Raw genomic sequence first — 27,275 nt, forward strand, 5'->3', positions numbered from 1 at the left:
GGATTTTGTAACGTGATCCCTGTTTAGTTGCATGTTTTAGAGTATGTGCTTGTAGAACATGGTCAACTATCAGTTGTTTCTGCATGGGTTCTATTTGTTTGACTTAGTCTCTAGGAATATTTGCTTGGCAAATGCTCTCCAGATAGTATGAAAAGGTTTTTGGATAGATCTGGGCTCAGACTTGGAATTTCTTTTCCTGTTTCCTTCTTGACACCCATATATGGCTTTATCACTGTAGCATGCTGGTTTTTCTTACTTCCTGATTTCTCCCCAGTATTTGAAACATTCTCCTATTGATTCATTGTATCCATTCAAGTATCTAAGTGCCAGGGAGTGTTCCTGATGTTGGGGGGATACAGGGGGGACAAAACAGACTCTGACTGTACCTACAGCCTGCTGAAACAGGCAAATTCATCAAATAATAGGACAATTCAGTAAAAACAGATTACCTGATAGCCTGATGGCTCATTTTAAAAGACATTTTTGAAAGTCTCAGAGGATCCTTGGGTAGGAAACCAGACACTTGAAGCTTTCTGTCACTTGGTTTTTCATTGTTTTGTGTCTCTCCAAAGCTCATATACATACATATATTAGGAGGATGCAAACTTAAAATTTTTTCTCCTGAAGCCACTATTTTTGCACACTGAATTTCAATCTTTAATTTCTTTAGTCACTTGATTTTAAATTTTAATTTCATAGCAAGTCTAGCTGTTCTTTGTAGGCATTCACATACAAGGGTTGAGGTTTGCCCTCTCTGCTCTCCAGGCCAAGGTGAAATTTAATTATTTTCTAGGTTTTAAAGAGAGAACCTAAAATGTACATTTTGTATCTTGACTTGCTTGATTTAAATCCTGGTTTACAGTGTGTGTATGTGTGCGAAAGGGTGGAGTAATGGCAAATGAAAGAAAGAAGGAAGTTACACACCTGTTGTCTAAGAACCCTATATGAATTCTTGATCTGCAGCAAAAGCAAAGTCATGATCATACCTTACACTCTGGATCAGCAGGTTGCACCAGGGACACTTCAGAGAACATATGAAACGTGAAAAAGCGGTTCTCGTCATAAAAGACAATTTTCTTTGAAGACCTCAGGTTCCTTTAAGGCAGGAAGCAGTATGAGTTTCACCTCCTGGACCTGACTGAACAAGATTATTTTCGTGTGCTATTTATCAGCAGACGATCACAATGAAATACGCACACGACACTTAACTGCCTCAAATATTGCAAACCAAAAAAACTAGAATGCCACTTTGCTGGGGCCACCTTAGTTTCTCTTCTATTTCATTGTTTCCTTTCCTTTTATTTCACATTATTTAACATTTTCCCATAGGTCATCCATAATTCAATTTCAGTCTAGAAGGGTAAATTCGATTACTCGGCGGTTAAACATTGTGTGCCTTGTCAGAAACAAGAGAACTTGTGAAACAAAAACAAAAACAACTTAAAAAAAATAGAAACAACCAACAACCACCAAAAAACAAAGGCATGAAAAGTTGGAACCTATCGGGAGGCTGTTGGAAACTTAGGCAGCTTCCTTTCTCTGCTCAGGATTTAGATTTCTATCTCTCGTTACTTTGCGGACAGCTTCGCCTGTGAATCTCCCCCTATGCCTCCGGACACCGGTGCCAATTCCCTCCCTTCCCCAGTTGCCCCCCACAGTATAGAGGATCTTATTTTCTAAGACTGCACCGGGGTCAGAGGTGACATGAGAGTTTCTAACCGAATGGCGTTTTAGAAATAGGAACGGGAAACACAGAAGCGGCTGAGGAGCGTCCCCGCGGAGCACACAGGCACAGCGCGGGAGCTGCGGACGCCAGCGCCGGCGCCGCAGGGAGCGCGTGCGGGGCTCCGCGGGGCCGCCTCCCGCGACTTCAGCAGGGGCCGCGGCCGCGCTCCCGGGCCGGTGGGCTGAGGCAGGCAGAGACCGCCATATTCCCGCCTCACCACGCCCGGCCGGACGGCAGCCGCAGGTCGGCGGCGGTCCTAGCACGCAGCGGCGGCCGTGACCGCGGCGCCCGCGGGCTCTGCCCAGGGTGCGGGAGCAGTGGGCGTCCGCAGAGCCCGAGAGAGCCGGCCCAGCCCGGGAGCCGCGCGGGCGAGGCGAGAGCCGCACTGGGAGACGCGCCGCGGCGGCCGCGAGCCCAGGAAAGCCTTCCAGGAGGGGCCCGGCGGCACCGCCTCCCGGCTCCCCTCCTCCCGCGCCCGTCCCCTCCGCCTCCTCCCCTCCTCCTTTCGCCGCCGCCTCCTCCCTCCCGGATCTGTGCTCCAGTTCAGAGAAAGAAGAAAATGTGTGTGTGTGGCGAGGGGGAGGGCGCTCACTGAGCAGCCGCTCCGCGCCTGGCAATCGGGGCAGGGGGTGGGCGTCTGGCGGGGGCGGAGGCGGAGGCGGAGGAGCGCGCGGTTGCCGGGCGGGCCGGGAACCGGGTCTGCGCGCTAGCCGGGCGGTGGGCGCGGACAGGGCCGAAGGCGCCCGGGAGCCGTGTCAGGCGGCGGCGAGGAGCGGGCAGCGCCGGGCGCGGGGAGCCGTCGGCGGCCGCTCGCTGCGGGGACACCCCGGTGGATGAGCTCTCGCCGCCCGGCGCACGGCGTAGGGGAGCCTCGCAGGCGGCGGCGGCGGCGGCGGCGGCTCGGGGGGCGAGGCCGGCCGCCCGTTCCCGGGGAAGGAGGCGCGGGCGTCTGAGCGAGGCCGGGCGCGCGGCGGCCTTCTCTCACGCGCCCCCCGAGCCAGCGCCCGCCTCCCGCGCCCGCCTCGCTTCTCCCGTCGGCCCAGGCCATCCGCTCCCACCGCGCCCCCGGCCCACCTGGTGGCTCCGGCCCTGGCCGCTGCCCCCGCGGCGGTTCCCGGAGCTCGTCCCGGCCGCGCGCCCGGGCGGCGGGGGCTCGGCGGCCACCGCTGCCTCGGGGGAGCGAGGGCGGGAGGGTGTGTGTGCGCGCTGTGAGCAGGGGGTGCCGGCGGGGCTACAGCGGAGGCACTTTGGAAGAATGACTCTGGAGTCCATCATGGCGTGCTGCCTGAGCGAGGAGGCCAAGGAAGCCCGGCGGATCAACGACGAGATCGAGCGGCAGCTCCGCAGGGACAAGCGGGACGCCCGCCGGGAGCTCAAGCTGCTGCTTCTCGGTGAGTACCGCCCGGGGCCCCGCCGGGCCTCTGCGCCCCCAGCCCACCATCCTTGGCCCTGCGGGACAGCTGCCCTCGGCGTCCCCCGCCCCCCGCGCCCGCGGCTAGCCCTTACCCTCCCGGGCGCGCCCCCGGCCACTGCCTTCACCCGCGCGGCGCGCGGGCGCGTTACACACACACACACACACACACACACACACACACACACACACACGCAGCAGAGGGGTCGCGGCTGCCCTGCCGGGTGTCTCGGCTTTTTCCTTTTCGTGTCCCTGAGGGCTGTGCCTTATCTGCTGTGCATCTGCTAAATGGCAGATCACTCCGGCCAGAGGCGCGGGGGTGGAAAGGTGGGCAGAGGGGTTGAACTTCCAGTGTCGTGGCCGCAGCACCCCATGGGGTGGTGGCGCGGGGAGCCGTGTGTGGCCCAGCGGGTGGCGAGCGGAGCCGGGGCACGTTGGGGGAGGGCCCGCGGTGGGGTGGCCCGTGTGCATCCATTATCAGTGCTCTCTGGGGTCAGGAGGGAATGGGGGAACAGTGGGCAGACTCGCAGCTGGATTCCCGGAGCACTGATGATGAGGAAGCCAAGTGGTTGGCCCTCCAAGGAAAGGGCCTGTGTATTGGGGGCGGGGCGGGAGGGCGAGCCCAAATGTGTCACACAAGTGCTGTTTCTCTATAGCCACCAGACCATCGAAAGGAGGGGGCCTAGAAGAGTTTCTTGGCTAGTGGATGGTGACAGGCGTGATTCTCGTCTGCACCATTTCTTCTAGATAAAGATGAGGGTAGGGGAGCGTTGTGCTGTGTGGTTGTTGACAGCGACCGGTATCTTTTGTTTAATGAGGCAACCCAGATTTAGGCCTGAATTCACAATAGTTACTGCCGAAAACCAGTGCAGTCTCTCAGTTACTCTCTTGGCAACAAATAGAAACCTTTTGTTTAAAACAGATAGCATTTTAATATCTTTGGAATCTGGGCTAGAAGGAAAACGGGAAGCATACAGGAAAAATTTTCCTCTAGTCTTGAAAAAATTCTGCTTTAACTCTAAGCAAGAAAATGTCAGTTTCTCAAAGAGAAATTTATTGATGATTATCTCAGAGAGGATGTTCAGAATCAAGCGATCAGGATTCACATACAAGCCACAGTGACAGAACCCTGAGCTATTGTGGTAGGAAGAGCAAACAGCTTTGCAGTAACAGGCCTGAAAAATGCCTTGTGTTCTGGATATTTGCATGTATAATAAATGTGTTTCTCAAACATTTCTGTAAGAAAAGAATATTGTACTGTCAGTTGGTGTTTGAGAAGCATGCATTTTCTTTCTTATCTTGAGCATTCCATTTGCTGGCTCAAGGAACCAATTGCCTCTGGGAATGAACTGCTTATATACTGGATCATTTACGAGCAGGAACAAAATATACTGATCACACACATAGTTACTAATAGTTAATTCACATGACATGCTTTATGTCTTCATTTTGAAACTCACATAAATGGGCACATGTTTATAAAGAACTGAAGGCAAAACACTGAATGAAAGAGGTGGGCTTAGCGGGGAATGAAGCCAGGGAGGAGGCAAACTGCAGTTGGAAAGTAAAGATTTTTTTTTTTAAATTCTCATTTTGAGCTACTTCTAATGGCTGAAAACAGGCAGTTGAATGTTTTCTGAGTTCTCAAGATTGAGAAGAAAATAAAGAACAAAAGAAATATGTAGAGGGTTTAAGTGCATGATTAAGGGGAAAAGCACGTATTTTAGAGAGACTTGTTTTAAGAATTGTTTTTTTTCTTCTGTTGCCCTGTTGACAGTCTTTGTTTCTGTTTAACTGTGAACTGGGCAGTTGAGGTCTCTCCAGCCAACCCTGTTTGCCTGAAAAGTGACAGCTCTGAGTTTCCCAGCAGCTAAGAGTTGAAGCCCAGGGAACCGGTTTGTCAATGGGCCTAGGTTTGAATGTTTAAGGGAAATACACTTACATGGATGCTTAATTCCATACTGTGTGTTTAAATAACACTGTGCTTTTAAAAATGAACTTGGAGATAATTTTCTGAGAAAAAGTGTAAACCAATTTTACTGCTAAAGTGGTGGTAGTGTGGAGAACTTTTTTTCCCTCTTATTAGCGTAACATCATGCAAGTATTGTTACTGCTTCATGTTCTTGGTATGTTGCCTTTGCAACATAAATACCACAATACACTATCTGTATAGTAATATATGCTAAATGTGGATTTGTGCGTGCATGTATGTGTATGAGTGTGATTTCAGGAGTTGTTGAATCCAGAACGGTTGATTTCAACAAGGAAGATATTAGGGAGGGATTTCATTTGAGGAATTCCTGATTTGCTGCTTTGATGAGTAGACTGAATGTTCTGGTTCCTTCTGTCATTTAAACAAAACCTGTCCAGAGGAGATTATAGAATGTATCCATTCACAGTTTAAAGATCTACTAATATTTTTAACCAGTTTATGGAGGAATAACTGTATTTTGAAATGAAATTCAATATAAAATTGTTTTCAAAGTAAATTTTAGTTCAAGACTTGATGCCATTTTAATGGAAAAGGATTTGTTTGACAGGGATAAAAGTGGGTACCCTTGCATTTGCTCATATAATTATTTACTTTTGTGTATTAATAATATGGAGACATTTAAAAAGGCAAGTAGTGGGTACCTGACTAGATGAAAGTATGGCAGTAAAATTTGGGCTATTTTGGTTTATATTTGGCAGCTGTGCTAATCTTCCAAATTTATTCCGTGTGCTTATATATTATATATTTTTATTTTAACTTTAGAAATTTGAACCCTGAAATCTACCACTATAAGAATATTACATTAAATTTTGAATTATTTTCTTGTTGTCTTTTAACTTACTCATTCTTTGAATTCATTTATATTAGTGTTTATTTTGACACTCAAAACTTAGTCTTTGCATTCAATGTAGATACACAAGAGCATACTTCATTTTTACTTGGTTAATGTTTTTGTGTATTTTGTAGGTGTAAAGCACATATTTCCTTTAATTGATTAATTTTCATGAATATTCACTAAATATTTCGATTGGTGGTACGTAGATAAGCTCATTTAATGTAATTTGTCTGTAAGGCTGTGTAATACAAATGGCCTTGAATGCCTGCTTCATGTTACATATAGTTATCCTGAAATTTTTTTCAGTTCCTAGAAAAAACATTTTTTTCCTATTAACCTGTTCTTATTTTACATGTTTTTGAAGTCTTTTACTCTTTAGATCTTAATTATCAAATAGGAAGATTTAGCAAACCCCCTTTAATTGATTGAATTATCGCTATTGAAACAGGCAAAGTTTAGGCCAGTCTTTTTTTTTTTTTTTGAGGTGGAGTTTTGCTCTTGTTGCCCAGGCTGGAGTGCAATGGCGTGATCTCAGCTCACTGCAACTTCTGCCTCCCAGGTACAAGCGATTCTCCTGTCTCAGCCTCCCAAGTAGCTTAGATTACAGGCATGCGCCACCACGCCTGGCTATTTGTTTTTATATTTAGTAGAGCTAGGGTTTTACCATGTTAGGCTGGTCGTGATAGGCCAGTCTTAAATGGAAGACCTTAAATGCTCTTGGAATTCTGAACTGAATTTTATATGTGAGCATAGATTTTCTTGCTGTTGTACACTGCAGACATATGAGAGTATGGGTTGTGTCTGTTTTACTCACTATTAAATCCCAGCTTCAAGCACAATATCTAACTCGTAGAATGCTCTCAATAAATATTGGCTGAGTAAATGAATTTATTTATTACCATCCTGCTGGAAATTAGAACAGACAATAATGAATACATTTATAGAAACATAGGAATATATAGTGTTTTTATCTGTGGCAGATATAATCAGGATCTTAAAAAAATTGTGTGTAACTCTTTGAGCCAATTGATTATAAATGCATTCCAGGATAGGAAGTGTTAATATAAGGTGTTGCATCACACATTAAATCAGTGTGTTACAGTTCTGTACTGGATGCATTTGAGAATGGTAACAGTCATGCTTAAAGTGTGAAAGTTTAAAGAAAAGAAAAACCATTCTATATTTTTTATTACTTTTTATCGTGTAGAGGCTAGTTTAACCCTCTCATCTTTTTACCATACAGTTTTCTCCATGGTACAGGGCTCAGTGAAGTTTTAATATTCTGTAGACCACAGGTGATGCCTAAATGGGTGTTTGTGATTGACCTATGCAATAACATGAGCAAACCCACCATAATTAAATACAGAATTTCAGGAATTGCAGTTAAAACATTTTTAATATGAAGGATATGCATTTGTACTGAAAGCTGTACAGTTTTAGACCAAGAAGGGGCTTGGAAGGCTGGAAATGCTGTAGCCAATTTAAACTGTATGGGGAGTTAATTTCTACACATCTGGAAAAGAGCATGCTTTCCACTAACCCTCAGTAAAGTTCACTGGAGTGGGTGTGTTGATTGCCTGGATTAACCTAGAGGTCAGTGCCATCTAGGATGGTGACTTAGAACTGTTGAACGAAAGTCTTGGTCTAAGTAGCCTCAATAACAACAGCTCCCTAGAAATAGAAAAATAATGGTGTTTATGAGACTGCTTGAGGGACTAACAGGTTTTATTTTTTGCTACTCTTTTAGTTTCCAAGTGTTGAATATGTTTCTGAATGTCAGGATTTATTTGGATACAATTCCCTTTTTTTGTTGTTGTTGAAACAAAGTACTTATAGTTTATATCAGAACAGCAAAGTGGGAATATCCTCCATAAAAATCAAAACTGTGGCTCTGACTGTGTAACAAAGCCTTCGGAGTAAGATTTTTCCATTGAACTATGTAGATTCATTGTCTGGATCTCCATATGATGTCCCATCCTGTACCCCTATATGCTATTTCTTCATATGGCAAATCTGGCACAAATTAAAACCCTGCTGAACAGTGAAAATATTGCAGGTTTATCTATTCACATATTTTAAACTAAGTTTAGAAAGGAGAACCAGAAGACTAATTCAGTAGCCATTTTGTTTAATACAAATAAATTTGATATAATCTTTTTCATTAAAAAAGAAAACCAACCCAGCTCTACTTTAGGAGAAATGGCTTATGTTCAGTTTTCAGAAGTGCCTATTGAAAACAGTTATGATTTTTATTACAGATGAATTTTTTAGGACCTGAAACAGCCTTTGCAGTTGTGAGGCTGCGTGCTATGCTAAACTTAGCAGAAAAAAGGAACAGATTTTTCTTTATGATCCAGGCAAACTTACACTTGAAAAGAAATTAACAAGATTTTCTAAGGAAGGTTTTGATTCCAGGATTCATATTAATTTTTCTTTAAGGGGAGTTATTCGTTCCGTTAATATTAGTGGAAATGTTGATTGGATGTTGCAGAGGGAAAATAGGGAGCTCAAAGGGTACATCTTGGAAGAGAGAGAAGCCATTTTATAAGGAGGTTAGGATTGCTTTCTCCCTGAGAAGGTGGAGGGAATCTGTTTCCTCTGTATTGGGTTGAGGAAAATACAAGTATGTGAAGCAACAAATTTAAAAGTCGAATTTCCTGGTTGGAGCGGGAGGCAGTCACATTTTTCAAAGGAAAACTTTTGTAATGCTTTTTTTAAGTCATGTTAAGATCTCTGTAGACTTAATCCTAGGGAAGTGTGAAATAGCACTAGAAGGTAAAATGTGCGATTGTTGGTAATTAAATCTGTGGCAATAACTGACTACAGTAAACCGTGAACGTTTACTCTTGTTCTGCCAAATGGAGTAACATTAAAGAAAGAGCTCCCCTCAGACCCAAACACAATTTTGTGTGAATAGCTGTTACTAATAAAATTATAGGAAGTTGTTCAACAAGCACCTTTGATTTGTTACATTACTGATATGTAAAAATCTGATTTCTCATCAGAAAAAATACTACGTTATTACTAACGTAGTAAAGAGGACCTAGGCATACTGACGAAATTAGTTAGCACATCCTAGGTGGTCATCAATGTAGGCTTTACAAACAAAAATAAATGTCCATATTGCGGTGCCGAGAATCCCAAATTGGATTCACTATGCAGCTGTGTTGATAACGTTTATACATAGCCATAATCAGTGCAGAATATTTTGTTAAAAACCTTTATGGTTAATTTTAAAGAACAAAATTAGTATTATTTAAAAATCAAATTATGAAGATATCTTATATCCATTTTTTCAACATACACTTGTCAGTTACTAAAAAATATTTCTTCTAATTTTTTTTTTTACCAGGCATAACTTAAGAAGGAACAGTTCCATGACAGAATGCTAGTCAAAGGAACAAATATGAGCACCTAGTATGTGCCAAATAATGTGCTGTATGAAATGCTCCTTATGTCTTATTTGCCAACAGGAAAGACTAAGCACTTTGCACAGTTCTTGTTTTGTAGCTGATGTCCTCATACTGACATGCCCTTCTGACTTTTATCCTTCCTGGCTTTAGCTTTTCTATTGGCATACACAGAAAGAGACAGAATATCTGAAGGCCGTTGTAGGAGCTTCCTGGGGATCACAGGACTGGGGAATGCAGATGATCTTGAGAATCTGAACTCTGTCCTTTGGAACGTATCATTTTTTGCCTTTATGCATGAGAAACTGCTTATGACCACTTACCTTGTGTTTCTAAGTGGATTGGAAGCTCCATGAAGGCAAAGATCCTTGTTCTTGTATCTTTATCTCAGTTGCTGATGATTCTACTATCAGTAACTAGGGATGTGTGTGGAAAACTGGATTCCAAAACGAATGGAGGGTAATCGGAGGAAGTGAATTTCAATTCCCTGCTTTCTTCCAATAGGCATCATCCATATGTTCTCCATTTTCGACTCCTCTTTGCTGTTTTGTGGGCCACTGGGGGCACAGTAAAAGGAATTCTGTTTTAAAGATGGAACAGTTTTTGTCTTCTTGCCTGCCTCTCATTTGTTCTCTAGGGACAACGTTTCAGTTGAACATTCTCAGTGTTTCCAGTTAAAAGCCAATAGCAATTGATCCAGCTGTTCCAATGGAAAGCTGTTACACAAGTGCTTTGAAATTTGACAATCCGTGCACCTAATTTTATTACAGGATTAATCATGGATTGTGAACTATATGTCTGCTTTAGAAATAAACTAGTTGTTTTCAAGGAAGTGTGTAATGGATTGTGGTGCAGTTGGGAATAAAAATGTTACTAATGCCATTATATTGTGTGTATATGTGTGTGTGTGTACACACAATAATTGACCCACAAATTAAAGAAAAAGAGATCTAGCCAGACTTTTTGGCTCTGTTACCAGAAGCGAACAGTGATGTTTAGAAACATAGTTATATGTATTTCTAGGAGATAGCCTCATGTTTTTTCCCTTTGGAAAACTAAAATCATGAATTAATTGTGCTTTCCAAGAATCCGACTTTTTTTTTTTTTTTGATCAGCATCACTTTCTAAAAAATAGAAATAGAATTTTTTTTTTATGTTGAAAGTTTTTTTTTTCATTTTTATTGTTTCTTTTCTACATTTTCTTTTACTGTAGGGGCAACAGGGTGATTGGTGACATCTTCTACGGGTATGTATTTACTGGTAACTGCAGGCATCTAGTTGCTTCTAAAGAGGAATGCTTCTGTGATTTACCCACTTACTTTTCAGTCTACCAGTGATTTCTGTAGCCCCCCATACCCATCCCTTCCGTGTGAATACCATCCACCCATTTAATTCCTCATCAGATCTTTCTTAAACAAATGCTAAAGAGATTCCTCAGATTCTCTGACTTGCACATTTCCTTATAATTTAGAGAACTTCCAAGTTGGTGCTTCTGTGAGATATCATGTGGCTGTGAGCTGGTGAGAGGGGGGAAGTTGGGTGCTTTAATACATTTCAAAGGAAGGAATTTGTGAATGTGTGTTTAGGAGATGATTAACTTTCTTTTGCAATACTTACTCTGGTCTGCAAAGCAAAAATAAATTGTTACTGAACACAATGTAAAATTCTCCTTCCTTTTCCAAAGGGCAGGGACTTGAGATTGGTTCATGATTACCAGCAGAGAGTTAGTGAGCCCGTGCTGGATAATCTATCACAGGCCAGTGGGTTTCAGAATCGGATGCAGTGCATTTGCTGGAAGAGGGGAGAAGGTGCTTTAGGCATGTGTAGGCATCTTTCTCATTTAATGATTTGAAAATCCTTTTCTCATATTTTTCTGATTATATTTCCATACAGGTAGTTAAGGGTGATGGCAATAGCAGTGGCCTTTACTTTTGTTATTCCCAATCAGCCTGAGCACATTTTTGGAATGGGTTTGTTTTGATATTTTCTTGCCATGTGAATTGATATTTAGGACCTGCGCTTTGCAGAGCACCTTCATTATAGTATGCGTTCTTTCTGCAGATGGCAAATGCAATTTTCCCCTTGTCCTAGAGAGATGACCCATTTCCTGTGACTTGTTCTAATAATACAAGATGACTTTAATTCTTGTTCAGTTTGCCTTTAAAAGATTGCCAGGTTTAACTCTCTTGTCTCCGTAACTCTTGTGATACATTTTTGAGCATTGGTAAGTCATGCAATAATTTAAAAACAATAGCAGACTGGTTTTGTGAAAGTGTTTTATGTTTAATTTTTGGCTAAATAAGCACCTTTTATGGCTGTGCATTTTGGATTTGTTACATATATCTTTTCTAAAATCTGTGACTGAAAGTGGGGTGAAGTATTCCTACCCTGCTTACGGAATCTTTTTCTCCCACAGAACTAACCTCAGGGTATTTTGATCATTTGCCTTTTCTATAGAAACCTGTAGAATGAAGAGATTTCACCAGATGATCTCTAAGGACCATTTGAACTTTGAAGCTTTTTCTCCTTCTCCTTTGCAGCTTTGGCGTCTTGGCCACTTTCTGCCCAAACTCACCCCTGGAGGAGGGGTCTGAGCTTGCTGTCGTCTCCAGCGGTGATGGGCTCTACCAGGAGGCATTGCCAGGTCTGGTGGCTCCTTCGGACTGGCCTGGCTCTTCTCTTTGCCCTCTGTAATAACTCCAAGTGCCCCGCAGTGGGGAGCACTTTGACGGGGGCCTGTGAATGAAGCCTTAGTGAGTCTGTCCAGAGCTCCCCTGGTGCCGCCTGGCATGCTGCTGATAGTTGCAATGTCTTCACAAGAAATGGTATCAGAAACCTCCTGTCATATCAGCATGGGTCTCTTGCTTCCTGCAGGAAGGGCGATATCCTGGGAGGCACAGAGGTGGAGCCCGAGAGACGCAGTGTTCCATCGCTGCTCGGCTCAGGACTGGGTCTTTTTTAACGTATCCTCAAGCAGCTTCCTTTGACTTACTACTGCTTTTTGTTTGTTTTTTTCTTCATTGGTCATTAAGCGTTGCTCCTCTTTAGTATATGTGTGACAGAAGCCAAACACAACATTGCTTTTCCTTTGCCTACAAATAATCTTGTTGCCCAAGCCCATCTCTGCCATTTTCAGTGACAGCTGGTTGGCCAGTGAGCCTGAGCGCTGGGAATGCCCAGTAGGGCACATCTAGGGGGCTGCTTTATATTTGGAGCTAGCAGGTCTCTTTTCTAGGGCTTTCTAGGAAAGATTTAGAATTAAACATTGGATGGATCTTGTGTGTTCATTTCTTTTTCCATCACTGTGCCCTTATTTTCTTGGGGCTTTCATTAAAACCAGAAAAAAAGATAATGGTAGAAACATCTATAGCGTGCATACAAAGAAGTAAAAGATTTTTATAATTTTTTGCTTTAAAATATATCTCATGCTATGGCCTCTGAGCCATCCTCCATTGGCATGACCATGATCAGAGAAACCTTAAGAAATCAGCTTTGCCAGGTGTGGTGGTTCACGCGTGTAATCCCAGCACTTTGGGAAGCCAAGGCAATCAGATCACTTGAGCCAAAGAATTCAAGACCAGCCTGGGCAACATGGTGAGACCTGGTCTCTACCGAAAATACAAAAAGTAGCAGGGCGTGGGTGCTTATGCCTGTGGTCCCAGTTACTTAGGAGTCCAGGTGGTCAAGGCTGCGGTGAGCTGTGATCATGCCACTGCACTCCAGCTTAGGTAACAGAGTGAGACCTTGTCTAAAAAAAAAAAAAGAGGCAGCTTTCTGTGTCCCTCATTTGCATTCTGGACAAAGACTCTGTGGCCAAAGAAAGAGCAGCTGGACTCTCATGCTAGTTCTGGAGAAACTGTAAGAAAAGCTTAATTCCGCTGGAGGTGCCAGGCAGGCAATTGGCATTCCTAGGCCCACTTTACTCCTGGCCGAGGGCCTTCTCCTCGTCATCTTATCAGTGTTGGACTTCCTTACCTTGATCTCACATGAGCAGTTGAATGGGTGCCAGGGAAAAGAACAGGCGTAGATAGGGTAGAGTAATAGGGAGTCCCATGGGGCTTGGAAGGGCAGAGGGTGTTGTTGCCAATAGGGGTAGCACTGTTGTGTCTTTGCTGGGCTCTGGAGAGGAGAGAAGAGCAAAGGAGAGGTGCCTCATGCCTTGGATTGATGTTCTAAATCAGGAAGAGCCAGACCAATGCTGCCTCTTCTGGCCGCCTCCACCATCCTACCACATGTTTTCATCCTCATTGTCAAATCCACTGTGCCCTTCCTCACCCAGATGGTGGGTTGGGAGATGAGCAAGTAAGTGTAGAAGCCTTGGTGGGATGGGAGTAGTTTGTGTTGCATGTACTCATTCCTGTCCTTTTGTTCCAGAGGTGGTTAAATAGGTAAGCATAGAACTCTCAGTAAGCTGTGTCCTAAGAAAAACCGGTGACAGAGTACAAAGAAAATTTGCAACATGTTTCCTCCATGTTTTTCTTTTTTTTTTTTTTCTGTCAGCTGTTTCAGGTGATAGAAATGCACCTATTACTGTTCTGAGAACTCTGCTAATCCTGTGATGGGTTATGAGATGTCTCTTGAGACATCTTTGCACAGGAAATCTGCTTTTGCTTGACTTGCATCTCCTATGGTAAAAGAGCTTTCAGTTGCCCATGGCAATAAATAAATAAGCAATATCATGAGATATTCTTGCCAGGTAGATTCATGCAAAGTGGAGGCATATAATGTAGAAATAACACCTTTTAGCTGAGAAAAGGCACCTATCAATTGAATGTATGCTCTTGTGTCTTGTTCATATTCTGGGCCATTACATCCAAGCCTAAGAGTAGACTTTTTCCCTAGGATTTTTAAAGGTTCCTAAAGTCTCTTTCTTTTCTTTCTGTCTTTCTTTTTTTTTTTTTTTGAGTTGGAGTCTCACTGTGTCACCCAGGCTGTAGTGCAGTGGCGCGATCTCGGCTCACTGCACCCTCCGCCTCCCAGGTTCAAGTGATTCTCCTTCCTCAGCCTCCCAAGTAGCTGGGATTACAGGTGCCCGCCACCACGCCTGGCTAGTTTTTTGTATTTTTAGTAGAGACGGGATTTCACCAGTGTTGGTCAGGCTGGTCTTGAACTCCTGACCTCAGGTGATCCACCCGCCTTGGCCTCCCAAAGTGTTGGGATTACAGGCATGAGCTCCGTGCCTAGCCTAAAGGTTCCGAAAGTTCTCTTTCTAATTATGACTGATATTCAAAATGAAGCTGCATGTATTTTGGACAATTTGAATAATTTTTTATAATTTGAGAGAAAAACTCGGTAATGCAGAAACAAAAGGTACTTGAAATGAAACTTTATATTTTTATTTATCAATTACTTCCTAATGGTCCAAGAATTAATGAATTGCCAAGCACTATCTCCTTTTGGAGTCAAGTTTGGCTCTGACATGGAGTCTGGAGGTGGAAGGTTCTTGCTGTCTTCAAGGGCTAATGAATGGGTGTCCTCAGAACATTCTACTTTCTCCTATTTTGCCGTGGGTTACCATCTAAGATGTTATCCAAATCACAGTAGAAACGATTACAAATTTTGGGCACATACCACTTCTTGTAGTGATGAGTCCCATGCGTTTTCTCATCTTATATGGGAGAAAATACCTGTTATGTTGCTTTATCGTTTTCAGAGAAACAGTTTGTGTTTCCTTATGCAATATGTCTTCGTAAAGAGAGGCATTGTAATGGAGGAAATTATAGGACTTCATCAATATTTCGTTAGGAAAATCCTGATTCCAAGTATATTTTCATGGAAATCACTAGCTCTGTCCTTTGAGAAACGTATTTTCTGTAGGGCTTTCTACTCTAGGCCATGCTTCTTAGGGGAACAGATTCTTCTACAGTAGGTGGGAACATGTTTCTAAACCCCTGGAGTCTACCTGTGAATTGCTACTCAAATTACAGTGTATCCATCTCAGAATTAATGAATGTGTTGTTCATCCCTAGTCCTTAATTGTGGCTTGACACAATGATTTCTATTAAAAATATTCTTTATGTTTTATACTATAATGTATCTTTAAGCAGTATGCTATGGCCTGAATTTATGTTGTCTTTTATTCTCTCTTTGGAATGAAATAAGAGTAGCTGAGATACTGTCCTTTGGTGGTTTGGTTGTTTGTTAAAATAGTAAAAAAAAAAAAAAAAAAGTGTAGTAAGGAGGAAAACTATTGTGCTTAATAGATAGTCCAAGTTTGAGTCGAGAAGAAATGTTTATTTTCTTCCACTTAAGAATTTTCTGACGTTCTTAAGAAATACATTATGTTGTTTTCATGCTAGTCTTTGTAAGAATAATGACAATCCACATTCTGTTATTTAATTACATTTTTTAGCCTGTTTTTCAGTGATTTTGAAATTTTACAAGTAATGCAAGTTTTTTTGCACAAAATTTAATAAAGCGTTTTAAAATGTATTCATAAATTTATCAAAAATATACCAGTCTAACCTAAGAACCGTGCTCTCTTTTTGCACATTCCTTTATAGTTTGTTTTATTTTTCTGTTTTTTTACATAGATGTGATCAATTTAACATTAGGTTATAAGCATTTTTTATGTGGCTATGTAGACTTCATATTAGCATTTGAAAGGCCTGTATAAGATTCTTTTGAGAGGATATGTATTGTTTACTCTTTTTTTTTTTTTTTTGTACATTTAGGTTTCTCCCAATGATTTCGTTTTAAAAATAATGCTGTGATGAAGTTCTTGGTAGAGACAGCTTTTTAAAACATGCACACAGACAATTTTGTTAGAATAGATTCATAGAAATGTTATTTCTAGGTCTGAGGATATGAAAAATTTTACAACCTTGGTTATACATACCCAAAACATGTTCTGAAATGATTGTATACAGTTTGCAGCATCATGAACGATATTATTAGAATACCAGTAAGTTAGTAGGCAAAAATGGCACATAGTTCTAAACTTTGCATTGATTTGATCATTTCCCCGTATGTTTTTTCTAGTTGAATTGCTTCTTTTGTGAATTGTTTTTTCATTTCCTTTGCCTATTTTTGAACTCCAGACCTAGAAATGAAATTAGCCTTTGTCATTTTTATTGCCAAAAACGTAACGCCAGTCTGTTGTTTTTCCTTTTCGTTGTTTTGTAGTATTTGATACAGAAGTTTTTAATTACTATAAGCCAAAACTGTTGATCTTTTGCTATTCTGTTTTAAAATAAAAATCATGATCTGCTTTAGATACTCCATGAAAGCTAGATTTACTGCCATTGTTATGGGCAAAACTAGGTTGAATGTAGTGTGTTATACATCACTGATGTATGGTTCTTTTTCTTTCAAAATGAAGATGAAATGTACATATAAGTTTCAGTGTCACAGATGACACAGCATAAGCTGTTCTATGTGTAATAGGATTTTTTTCATTCAGTAGTATGTAGAATGTCTTTCCATGTTAATATAAATATTTTGGATCATATTTATGGCTTTTTAGTGTTTCCATGCATTTTGAATCATACAGTGGTGTGATGCAGCTAGTTTGTACCTGCTCACAAAAGCCAGTTTTGAACATTTTTCTGTCTCAACTCTACATTTAGTGAACGAACTTTGGTAGCTTGAAATCAGACAAGGTGCTAGGGTTTACACCACAGAAATTGGCAGATAGAGATTAGGGCTTACTCCCATCTCTGGAAGAACTCATTGTTAAATACCGGCACACTGCCGTTTATACCTGATACCTTTTAATGAATATTTACTTTGATTCTATTAAGAAAATGTTATAATCAGTGCTATAGTGAACATTGTTGGGTATTTTTGCACGCTTGTATGATTGTTTTCATGCACATTTTTTAGAGTTTGATTATCAGCTGTTTTGGTCCATAACATAACATAACATAACAAAACATAACACAACACATAACAGTTTTAGCTGTCATTGGATTATGTCAATTTAATGGGTAGAAAAAAGACATCTCATTGTTTATTTGCATTTTATTGAATATTCATTTTACAGTTTTTATTTTCTAAACTGCGTATAAAATATACTAACAAAATTACAAAATATGCCTACAAAAATAATTAACAGATGCCTCAACTTATCATTTGAATTAGATTTTCTGTCACTTTTAGCTTTCACTTTATTTCTATATTTCTTTTTTTTTTTTTGAGACGGAGTCTTGCTCTGTTGCTCAGCCTGGAGTGCAGTGGCGCAATCTTACCTCACTGCAACCTCTGCCTCCCAAGTTCAAGCGATTCTTCTGCCTCAGCCCTCCTGAGTAGCTGGGACTACAGGCACCCGCCACCATGCCTGGCTAATTTTTTGTATTTTTAGTAGAAACGGGGTTTTGCTGTGTTAGCCAAGGTAGTCTCAATCTTCTGGCCTCATGATCCGCCCACCTCGGCCTCCCAGAGTGCTGGGATTACAGGTGTGAGCCACTGTGCCGGGCCTAATTTATGTATTTCTAAAAATTTGATGGTTTTCTTTATGGAAGGATAGAGTGCCCTAGGACAAATGTCTCCAAGGGGGAGAAAACAGAACTGATAAGATTAGATGATAGATTTGGCTATATGCAGAATTGTTCTGAAGCACAACAGTTTTAAATGGTGATGAAGTCCATTTTATCTACTTTGTAAGACTTGCTTCTGTTTTTTGGTCTCATATGGAAGAAACCATTGGAAAAATCCAAAGTCACAAAAATTTACCTCTCTTTTCTACTAAGAGTTTTGTAGTTTTAGGTCTTACACTTTGAGTTGATTTTTGTATGTGGTGTGATGTGAGGTTTCAACATAATCCTTTGCGTGTGAATATCCAGTTGTCCCAGCACCATTTGTTGAAACAAACGTATTCTTGTCTCATTGAGTTGTCTTGGCATTCTTGTTGTTAATTAATTTTTCTTATCTTTATTACTTTTTTCTTGCAGTTTTTCTGGGTTTATTTTTTACTTTTTCTTGAGTTAAAATTCTTATATATATATATATATATATTTTTTTCAAGACGGAGTCTTGCTCTGTCACCCAGGCTGGAAGGCAGTGGCGTGATCTCAGCTCACTGCAAAGATCTGCCGCCCGGTTCACACCATTCTCCTGCCTCAGCCTCCCGAGTAGCTGGGACTACAGGAGCCTGCCACCGTGCCCGGCTAATTTTTTATATTTTTAGTAGAGACGGGGTTTCACCGTGTTAGCCAGGATGGTCTCGATCTCCTGACCTCATGATCCACCCACCTCGGCCTCCCAAAGTGCTGGGATTATAGACGTGAGCCACCGCACCCGGCCAGTTCTTAGATTATTTTAAAAAATGCTTTCTCAATTTGAATTAGTAATGTTTAAGGCTTTGTGTTTTTTTACATGTCCCTGTGTAGCATTCTTATCCTTTTACAGATATTCTAAAATTACAATTTTTATTTTTATTTTTGAACCAGGATTGTTTAATATATTTTAAATTTTTCAAGTGGTTGTGATTTTTTTTCAACCTTTGTTATTTATTCTGAGGTCATTTTGATAGAATGTGGTCTGTACTGTTTTTACTTTTTGAAATTTATTGTAGTCTAATATATATAGTCAATTTTTGTTTCATGGGTACATAAAATGCATATGTGTGTATGTCTTAAAACCATAAATATATGTGTATTATATAATTTTATTACTTAGATTTGCTGCTAATCTCCTTCTTTATATTGTGTGTGAATCTGCCGAGTACTGAGAATTCTGCAGAAGTCTTCCATGACTCTGGTGTTTGTGGCATTTTCTCCTATTTCCAGAAATTTTGCTCTATGTAAGTACAGTTACATGTTGCTTAACAATGGGGATACCTTCTGAGAAATTTGTGGCCAGGTGATGTTGTTATTGTGTGAGCCTTGTAGAGTGTACTTACACAAATCTAAATTGTATAGCCTACAACACACATATAGGCTGTGTGGTAAAGCTTATTGCTCTTAGACTGCAAACCTGTAAAGCATGTTATTGTACTGAACACTGCGGGCTTTTGTAGCACAGTGGTAAGTATTTGTGTATCCAAACATAACATAGAAAAGGTTCAGTAATAAAAGATAAAATATGGTATACATAAATTGCACTTACCATGAATGGAGCTTGCCGGCTGGATATTGCTCTGGGTGTCAGTGAGTGGTGAGTGAATGTGAGGGTCTAGGACATGACTGTACACTTTTGTGCAACTGGCAGCTCGGTAGGTTTGTTGCACAAGCATTACCACAAACATGTGAGTAATATGTTGTATGATAGCTACGATGTCACGAAGCGATAGGAATTTTTCAGCTCCATTATAATCTTGTGGGACCACAGTTATTTATGTGGTCTGTTATTGACTGAAACATTGTTATGTGGTGTATGACTGTACTCTTACGAGGAGCATAAAAAATATCGATGAGAATTAAAAGTTTGTCATGACCACGTTACCTTTTATGTAAGTTAATGCTATTATATCTTGAACTCAGCATCGTTGAGTAGTAGTATTGTTCTTTTGTTTGCATTTACTTGATGTATCTCTCTTACTTATTTTCAACTATTCTTTGTTTTTGCTACCCTCAAAAGTTTTTTTTTTTTGAAGCTGAATTTGGTTCCGTTGCCCAGGCTGGAGTGCAGTGGCGTGATCTCGGCTCACTACAATCTCCGCTTCCGGGGTTCAAGCAATTCTCCTGCCTCAGCCTCCTAAGTAGCTGGGATTATAGGCGTGCGCCACCACGCCCAGCTAATTTTTGTATTTTTAGTAGAAGCAGGGTTTCACCATGTTGGCCAGACTGGTCTTGTGATCCGCCTGCCTCGGCCTCCCAAAGTGTTGGGATTACAAGAGTGAGCCACCACGCCCGGCCTAAAGTTTTTGTTTTTTTAAACCTCAGCCTGAGTGAGTCTTTTCCTAAAGTAGTTGAGTTTATTCTTCTTACACTTGATGTATGATGAATATGGTTAGGATTTATTGGCATCTGATTTCCGTTTTCTGATTCTTTCTTGATTTCTTGCAGCTACCCCTATTCCTCTGTCTCCATTGTTTCCTTTTCTCTTTCTCCTTTGGGATTTGTATTGAGTTTGTTGTGCTTTCCACGCTGATAATTTGAAAGGTATGTACTCTGCTTTTAATTTTACTATTGATAGCTTATATAACTTTCAGTAGTCATATTCCGTTTTCGTTTCTCAATTTATCGTCTTCAGAGACCAGATGGTATTATATGTCCCTCCCCTGCATGGGAGGGAAATTTTTTTTACCTGTACCGGGGATCATCAGCAAACTTTAAGGGTTAGATAGTAAATATTTTTGGCTTTTGGGCTATATGGCCTCTATTAGAACTACTCAACTCTGCCACAAACAGTTTGTTAATAAATGAGTATGGCTATGTTCAAATGCAATTTTTTTTACAAAAACAAACAGAAGCTGGATTTGGCATTCTGGCAGGTATTTGCCAACCTCTGATTATTCCATTTTCCGTTTTTTCTGGTATTTTATTTTCATGTATTAACTTTTTTGTTCCTGTCTGTTATAGACAAATTGGCAATACCAGACTTAGAATGGTTCTCTAAATCTTCGTGGTTAGTAATAACATCAACACATTTTATTTTATGTATTTCTTTAACAGTCTTCTCAAAGGCAACATTGGATATGTCAGATGATAGAAGTCTTGTAAGAAAAACATAAAATTGTCAGTGGCTAAGGGCGTCTTTCTGAAGTCTAGGGTTTATTGATGGTTATTAAAAGGCTAAAGATAAAATTGAAATTACCTTAATTTGAATATAATACGGGTATTTGTGTCAGATGGAAGGAGAGGTGTTTATGGTGTTCAGATCACTTCCACATTCATTGCTCTAATTTACATTTCCTTTATTCTGTTCTTCCTCCTAATTACAGATTCCTAACTATTCACCTACATCTGCTCTCTTAATCCTGCAGTAGTTTGCTCTTCTTCCCACTTACGCCCCCTTTCTTCACTCTTTGTTCATCTTTGCTAACATCAAGTTAATATTTGATCTTGCAGCCAATGTGATCTTTAATGTTTTGAAAGTGATTCTGTAGTAGTCTCAAATTTCATACCTAGAGTTTATTTATTTTCACACTTTCTAAAACTCTTACTCCTTTGATTTCATATTGAATATCTGGGATGATCACAGGGAATCATAATTAAACCTAAGGAACCTCATTTAAGTATATTGTTATTTATCACTTTTTTATTCTGTTTTCTTTCAGAAATTGTGTACATATATGTGTATATATATATATTTGTGTCTGCAATTAAGATGCATATTTAGCATTAGTTCTGTTTAAATGCTTATCATCAAATATTTCTTCTCTCAATTTAATTATATGCTTTTATTTATTTTTATTCATCTATGAGTTGGCTAGATTATACCTTCAGATAGGTTTTTTAATGATGGGTCCGTCAGTGATGTGTTTCCTGAATTCTTGGGTATTTGAAAATTCCCTTCTGAGGCCAGGTGAGGTGGCTTACACTTGTAATCCCAGCACTTTGGGAGGCTGAAGCAGGTGGATTACAAGGTCAGGAGTACCAGCCTGGCCAACATGGTGAAACTCCGTCTCTACTAAAGATAAAAAAAAATTAGCCAGGTTTGATGGTGTGCATCTGTAATCCCAGCTACTTGGGAGGCTGAGGCAGGAGAATCACTTGAACCCGGGAGGCGGAGGTTACAGTGAGCTGAGATCGCGCCACTGCACTCCAGCCTGGGTGACAGGGTGAGACTCCGTCTCAAAAAAACAGAAAATGCCTTTCTGTGGCATGCATATATTAACAACTTGCATGGGTACAGAATTCTTGGATTAGATCTCTTTTTTACCTACCGTGCTTGCCCTGTAGTAGATTTTTCTCTGTTGTTTCTCAGCAGATAGATTTGATAAGTCTGTGGCCAGCCTGAATATTTTTTCTTTGTGATTTGCTTTTTTAAAAATTTGGTTATTTGTTTCTTTGTTTCCATAACATGAAAAGCTTAACAACTACTCCACGTCATACTTCAGTGTTTTATAGTTTTTGTTATTTATCCTGAAGCACTGAACCCACTCCATCTCTATAATATTCTTTCATTTCAAGGATCTTCCCCATTTTATCATTGAATATATTTTTTTTATATTCCATAGGAATTGTTTTTCTTCTTTAGGTACACCCATCATTCATAATTGAATTTTTGTTGTTTCTCTGCCAAAGCTGTCAGCTTCCCTCTGATTGCTGTATCTCTCCATTGTTTGTATGGTTTGCCCAAATCTTGTGTCTGCAATGCTGATTTGGCACTGTTTGGAATATAAATGTCAAGTGCCAGTAAGTAGGTATCTGTATCTTTGATGCTTCAGATTCATTTTTAAGTTCTGCAGTATTGTTGTTTTTTCTCCTTATTTCCTTTCTTAGCTCTGACAATTTTTGTTTCACCTTATTTTCTAGAATGTCCTATTTCAGCAATGCACATTGTGTTACATTTTCTTGATATAATGCAAAGCAATTATAGTCCATTTTTTTCTTCTGTTTTCTAGAGTAAACCTTTCAAAGCGTTCTCTTCATTTTTCTTTTGCATGTCCTTCGCCTTGTCTTCATTTGTGCTTAGGAATGCTCCAAATTTTGTCTGGCCCTAGTATTTGTCCAAAAATAGGGTGGGTGGAATCTCATTGACTTCCTTCCCTATTTGTCTTGGGTCTGTTTATATCTTTCCCTTAGCATTTGAGCTGGAGGACTGGAAGATGATGGTATATATTCTATTTTTAGCTGTTCAGTTGTCTGAGTAGAGTGGTAGGGAGGGCTCTCTGGCAGTGGCTACTATGAACTTTGCTTCATCTCACAACTGATTCTGTTTGTTCCTTCTCTTTTGAGTGAGCCAGCCACTTTGATGAGAAGTCATTCAGAATGGAGCCTTGCTGTTTGGGGGATTTTTTTTGCTGTGCATCTATACGGCCTTTTTCTCTGCGTTTCTAGACCACTTTACAAAGTAGTCTTGCTTTTGGCCCTCAACTTTTCCAGTAAATAAGTCAGGTCAGAGGGGAAAACAGATCTGTTGGCTACGTTGTTCCTCTTTAGCCCCTTCATGGCTAGAATAGGTTGGAATGTGAGTTCTAATGAGACATTACTTGTTCCTTGAAGTTGGGGGACATAGGGAGTCTTTGAGAACCTTTGCCACTTATTTCCCTCAACACTGTACTGTTTTTACAAGCAGAAGAGCTCTGTGTAGACTCCCAGCCGCTTCTGTTTAGTCCATTTGTATTACTTCTGGTTTATAGGTCCGTTGCTATTATTAATGTAGATGAGGTTTTTCCTTCTTTCTTTTTTTTTTTTTTTCTTTTTGTTCATCTTGAGGGGTAGAAAGGAAGTTTCTGTTTTTAGAGGGCTGCCATCTTTCCAGGAAGTGTGCTTTATGAGTCTTGATGACTGTAATTAACACATGTGAAGTCTTTCATAGAGAGTTATAATTATAGAATCTCAGTTAAGAATGTGCTTTAAAGTCCACGCATGCACCCCATACTTGAGTGGCTTCTGTAACATCCCCAATTTGTCATTAAGTCTGTTCCCCTCTACATTCAATGATGAGAACATTACCCCCCAATTAATTCCATCTTCAGTTATCTGTGTTTATTAGAAATCTTTCGTTGAGCTGAAATCTGTGGGTTCTGTTCTAGGGAACACAGAGAGACTGGAACCCACTGGAACACATCTTTTTCTCCCAGCAATGGAAGTTGACCTCATGACACCCTTGGGGATGGCTTTTTTCCTTTTATGAACCATCATGAGTTCTTGCCATTATTTCTCATAAAGCAGGAATAAAATCTTGTTCCTTAATATCCTGATTGTTCTCATCTTTTAAAAATTACCTATAATGAAACCCAACACTTGATGTGTGCCTTGATGAAGTCAGAGTAGATATTTCTGTCTTTCCTCCCTGAGATTCGTGTGATTCTAGAAATCTTTGTCTTTTTGTCTAAATAATCCCAAGAATTAACAGCAATTTTTGTGCAAAGGGCACTCAATACCTTTCTCTACCAGTACCAGTTCATGTTTGTTTCATTTTTCTTGATACAGCATTGCACTGCTAGTCCTGTTTTTGATCTGTGGTCATCTGTGATGTGTACATAGTCTTTTGCATTTTTCCTTTTCCCTTTATCATGTATTTGCATGGAATTTTTTTCAATTCTGAGAGTTCTTATTCCTGTTGAATTTCATACTAATTCTGTGGGAACATCCTTCCAAGATCAGATTCATTTAAACTTTATTCTCAATTTCTAGCATTTGTAATTCTACCCAGTTCATTCTCTAAAGGAAAGTAGAGGGAGCTATTACAGTAAGATTCGTAGTTACATCAGGGAAAAACAAGTATTTTTGTTAATACTGTCAGTAAAGATATGGAAGTTTTTAGATTTCAAGACAGATTGCCATAGTGTGTCATTTCATATCAATCTCCAGTTGATTCCAAGGCTTTGTTTGTTACTTTGTTGTTTACTTACTTAATGGGCATGAAGCCAACAACAGGCTACCCACATTTGACTTTACCACTTAACTTGTCTTGGTATAAAAGAGAATAGAGAAATCAAGAGAGAGGGACGTCTGCTCTTCCTTGACTGTGGCACAGTCTCCTACTGTAGGATGAAATCAGATTGGCCTTCTGGAGTGGGCTTCTTATATGTCACAGCTGTGGTGGTAGTGGTGGTGGTGGCAGGTGAAGGGGTGGCACCCCTGGCAGTGCACATTGTTGAACTGTTTTAGTCTCTCCTGATAACCTGAAGTTTAGGTTGCCAACCTGTTGATAATAGCCATTATTGTTAAGGAGGGAAGAAGTATTTTCTTTTTCCTTGTTCTCTGAATATTAATTTCCATGTAGAAGAAAAGGAATATTTAGGAAAAGCAAACTTCGTTTGGTGCCTATTTACTTAACAGCCAAATAGATTTAATCTCCCTTTATCCTCCTCCTAAGGCAAGTGATTCTTAAAGAGACAAAGCCAGCTTAGAAATCTGTATACTTTATTTGACAGTATGCCCACATTTTTAGCAGTAACATTAGCTAGTGTGAATGTTTAAATTTCTCCTTTAAGAAATTCGATAGTTGGCTGGGCGCAGTGGCTCACACCTGTAATCCCAAAACTTTGGGAAGCCGAGGCAGGCGAATCATGAGGTCAGGAAATCTAAACCATCCTGGCTAACACTGAAACACTGTCTCTACTAAAAATACAGAAAATTAGCCAGGTGTTGTGGCACACACCTGTAGTCCCAGCTTCTCGGGAGGCTGAGGCAGGAGAATCGCTTCAACCTGGGAGGCGGAGGTTGCGGTGAGCTGAAATCGTGCCACTGCATTCCAGCCTGGGCAACAGAGCAAGACTCCGTCTCAAAAAACAAAAAAAAGAAATTCAATAGCTAAGTGAAAGTTGTATTATGCAGTGTATATGTATGATTATTTAACAAAATTGAGAAGGGATCTTGCCCTTCCTCCTTTTACCCCATTCCCTTGCCCCCATCTCTTAATTGAGTCTGACCTGAGCCCATGTGGCTGGCCACCACAGGTGGAAGGCTCTTCTTCACAGCAGATGTATGATGATTCCTGGACAGTGGTCAGGATATTGCTTTTTTGTGGAACTTTTAACAGAAAAGGTGCCTGGGTGAAGGTTTGAGCATGTCCCCTTTACAGGGGCCATCTTTCCCCCACCTGTGTAGATGTACATGGGTCTTCTGATGGCTCAGACAACACACCTGAGTGTCCTTGAGTCTCATCTTGTTGTGAGTGTTGCTTGTAAGCAGTGTTGTCACTAAATTTATTTCTTCTTTAATTTGGTAATTTACCAGAATATCTTCTTTTCTAGCCTCGATGATTATTATAGCTCATTGAAATGCCTGAAATCATTTTTGTTTTCTTCTCTCTCGCTCATGAGAATTATTCCAAAAAACATTTTGGCCTTCACACCAGTGTTTAAAAATTGTTCCGTACCTTGGTTTATAGTGGGGGTACACCGTCTTAAATCTAGTTATGGTTAACAAGATTTATATTCTTTTCTGGAGAGTTCAGTCTTGGAAGCCAAGTTTTTTAAATGTGCTGACTGCATGTGGATAAATTATTGCCCCGTTCCCAGATGTCTGGAATCTCACAAGATAGGGATTGGATGGAGAAGTATCCCTGATCTGTCAAAGTGCTAGTCTAAGAGAGCTGCCTTTGTTGTAAGTGTGCTGCTTGTGTAATTTCAATGACCAAGATTCCCTTCGAGAAAAAAATGTGGTTGTACTGACATTTACTTTGAGCAAATGAAGCATAATTCGTATCTGTTGAAATTGAAATTAATAATGCATGGCTATGGCTATGTGAGTACTTTTTTCAACCTTCTTTGTGTGTTCTTGCATATAAATTTTTAGAACCCGTGGTAAATCAGATGGTGTAGAGGCTGTTTGATTTTTTTTTTCCTTCTTTGTTTTCTAGGGGGTGACTTGCTTAAGCAAGGGAATGCAGTGAATAAGTTTATCAGCATTAGAATCTGTGTTTATGAAGTTATATCACTTATTAAAAATTAAATATTTTAGTCAAGGTTTTTAAGTGTCCTTTGCAAAAAAAAAAAAAAAAAAAAAAAAAGCTTTTAGATTGCTCTTTACTTGTTCTTTCCCAGCTGAAAAGGAAAGATAAGGGACAAATATTAGTATCAGTTCTTTTATTTGCATGCCTTTTCTCTAATGGTTGTTCCTTGCCTTTTAGTCCTTGTGTGATGAATACGTTAGAGGCAAATGTCACCTATCTTGAAACCATAAAGACTTAGTTTCTGTACTACTGCTTTTTAGGTACAAGTGCAGTCTGGCTTCTGAATGTAGAACCAGTCATCAGAATAGCCCTGGATTGCACAGTGGGAAGAATCTGCATTGGCTAAGTACTCTGGTGAAGCTGAACAATTCCAGGTTGCAAAGAGTACTTGGCATGTCTCTCATTTTCATGAGGACTAACATCACACACAATGCTAACCCTCACTA

The 27,275-nt window shown here is 40.4% G+C and overlaps 1 protein-coding gene across 1 annotated transcript in view; it reads left to right on the top strand.

Annotated features, from left to right (window-relative positions):
* The first annotated feature begins 2,405 nt into the window (after positions 1 to 2,405).
* The window catches only part of GNAQ (G protein subunit alpha q), a 327,817-nt gene continuing 302,947 nt past the window's right edge, over positions 2,406 to 27,275 (top strand). Inside the window, exon 1 of the mRNA XM_030919268.1 lies at positions 2,406 to 3,117. Within this exon, the coding sequence (XP_030775128.1) occupies positions 2,982 to 3,117 (136 nt within the window). The 5' untranslated portion in view covers positions 2,406 to 2,981. The remainder of the gene's footprint in view (positions 3,118 to 27,275) is intronic.

This window comes from Rhinopithecus roxellana, chromosome 16, assembly GCF_007565055.1.
Source record: "Rhinopithecus roxellana isolate Shanxi Qingling chromosome 16, ASM756505v1, whole genome shotgun sequence".
NCBI lineage: Eukaryota > Metazoa > Chordata > Mammalia > Primates > Cercopithecidae > Rhinopithecus > Rhinopithecus roxellana.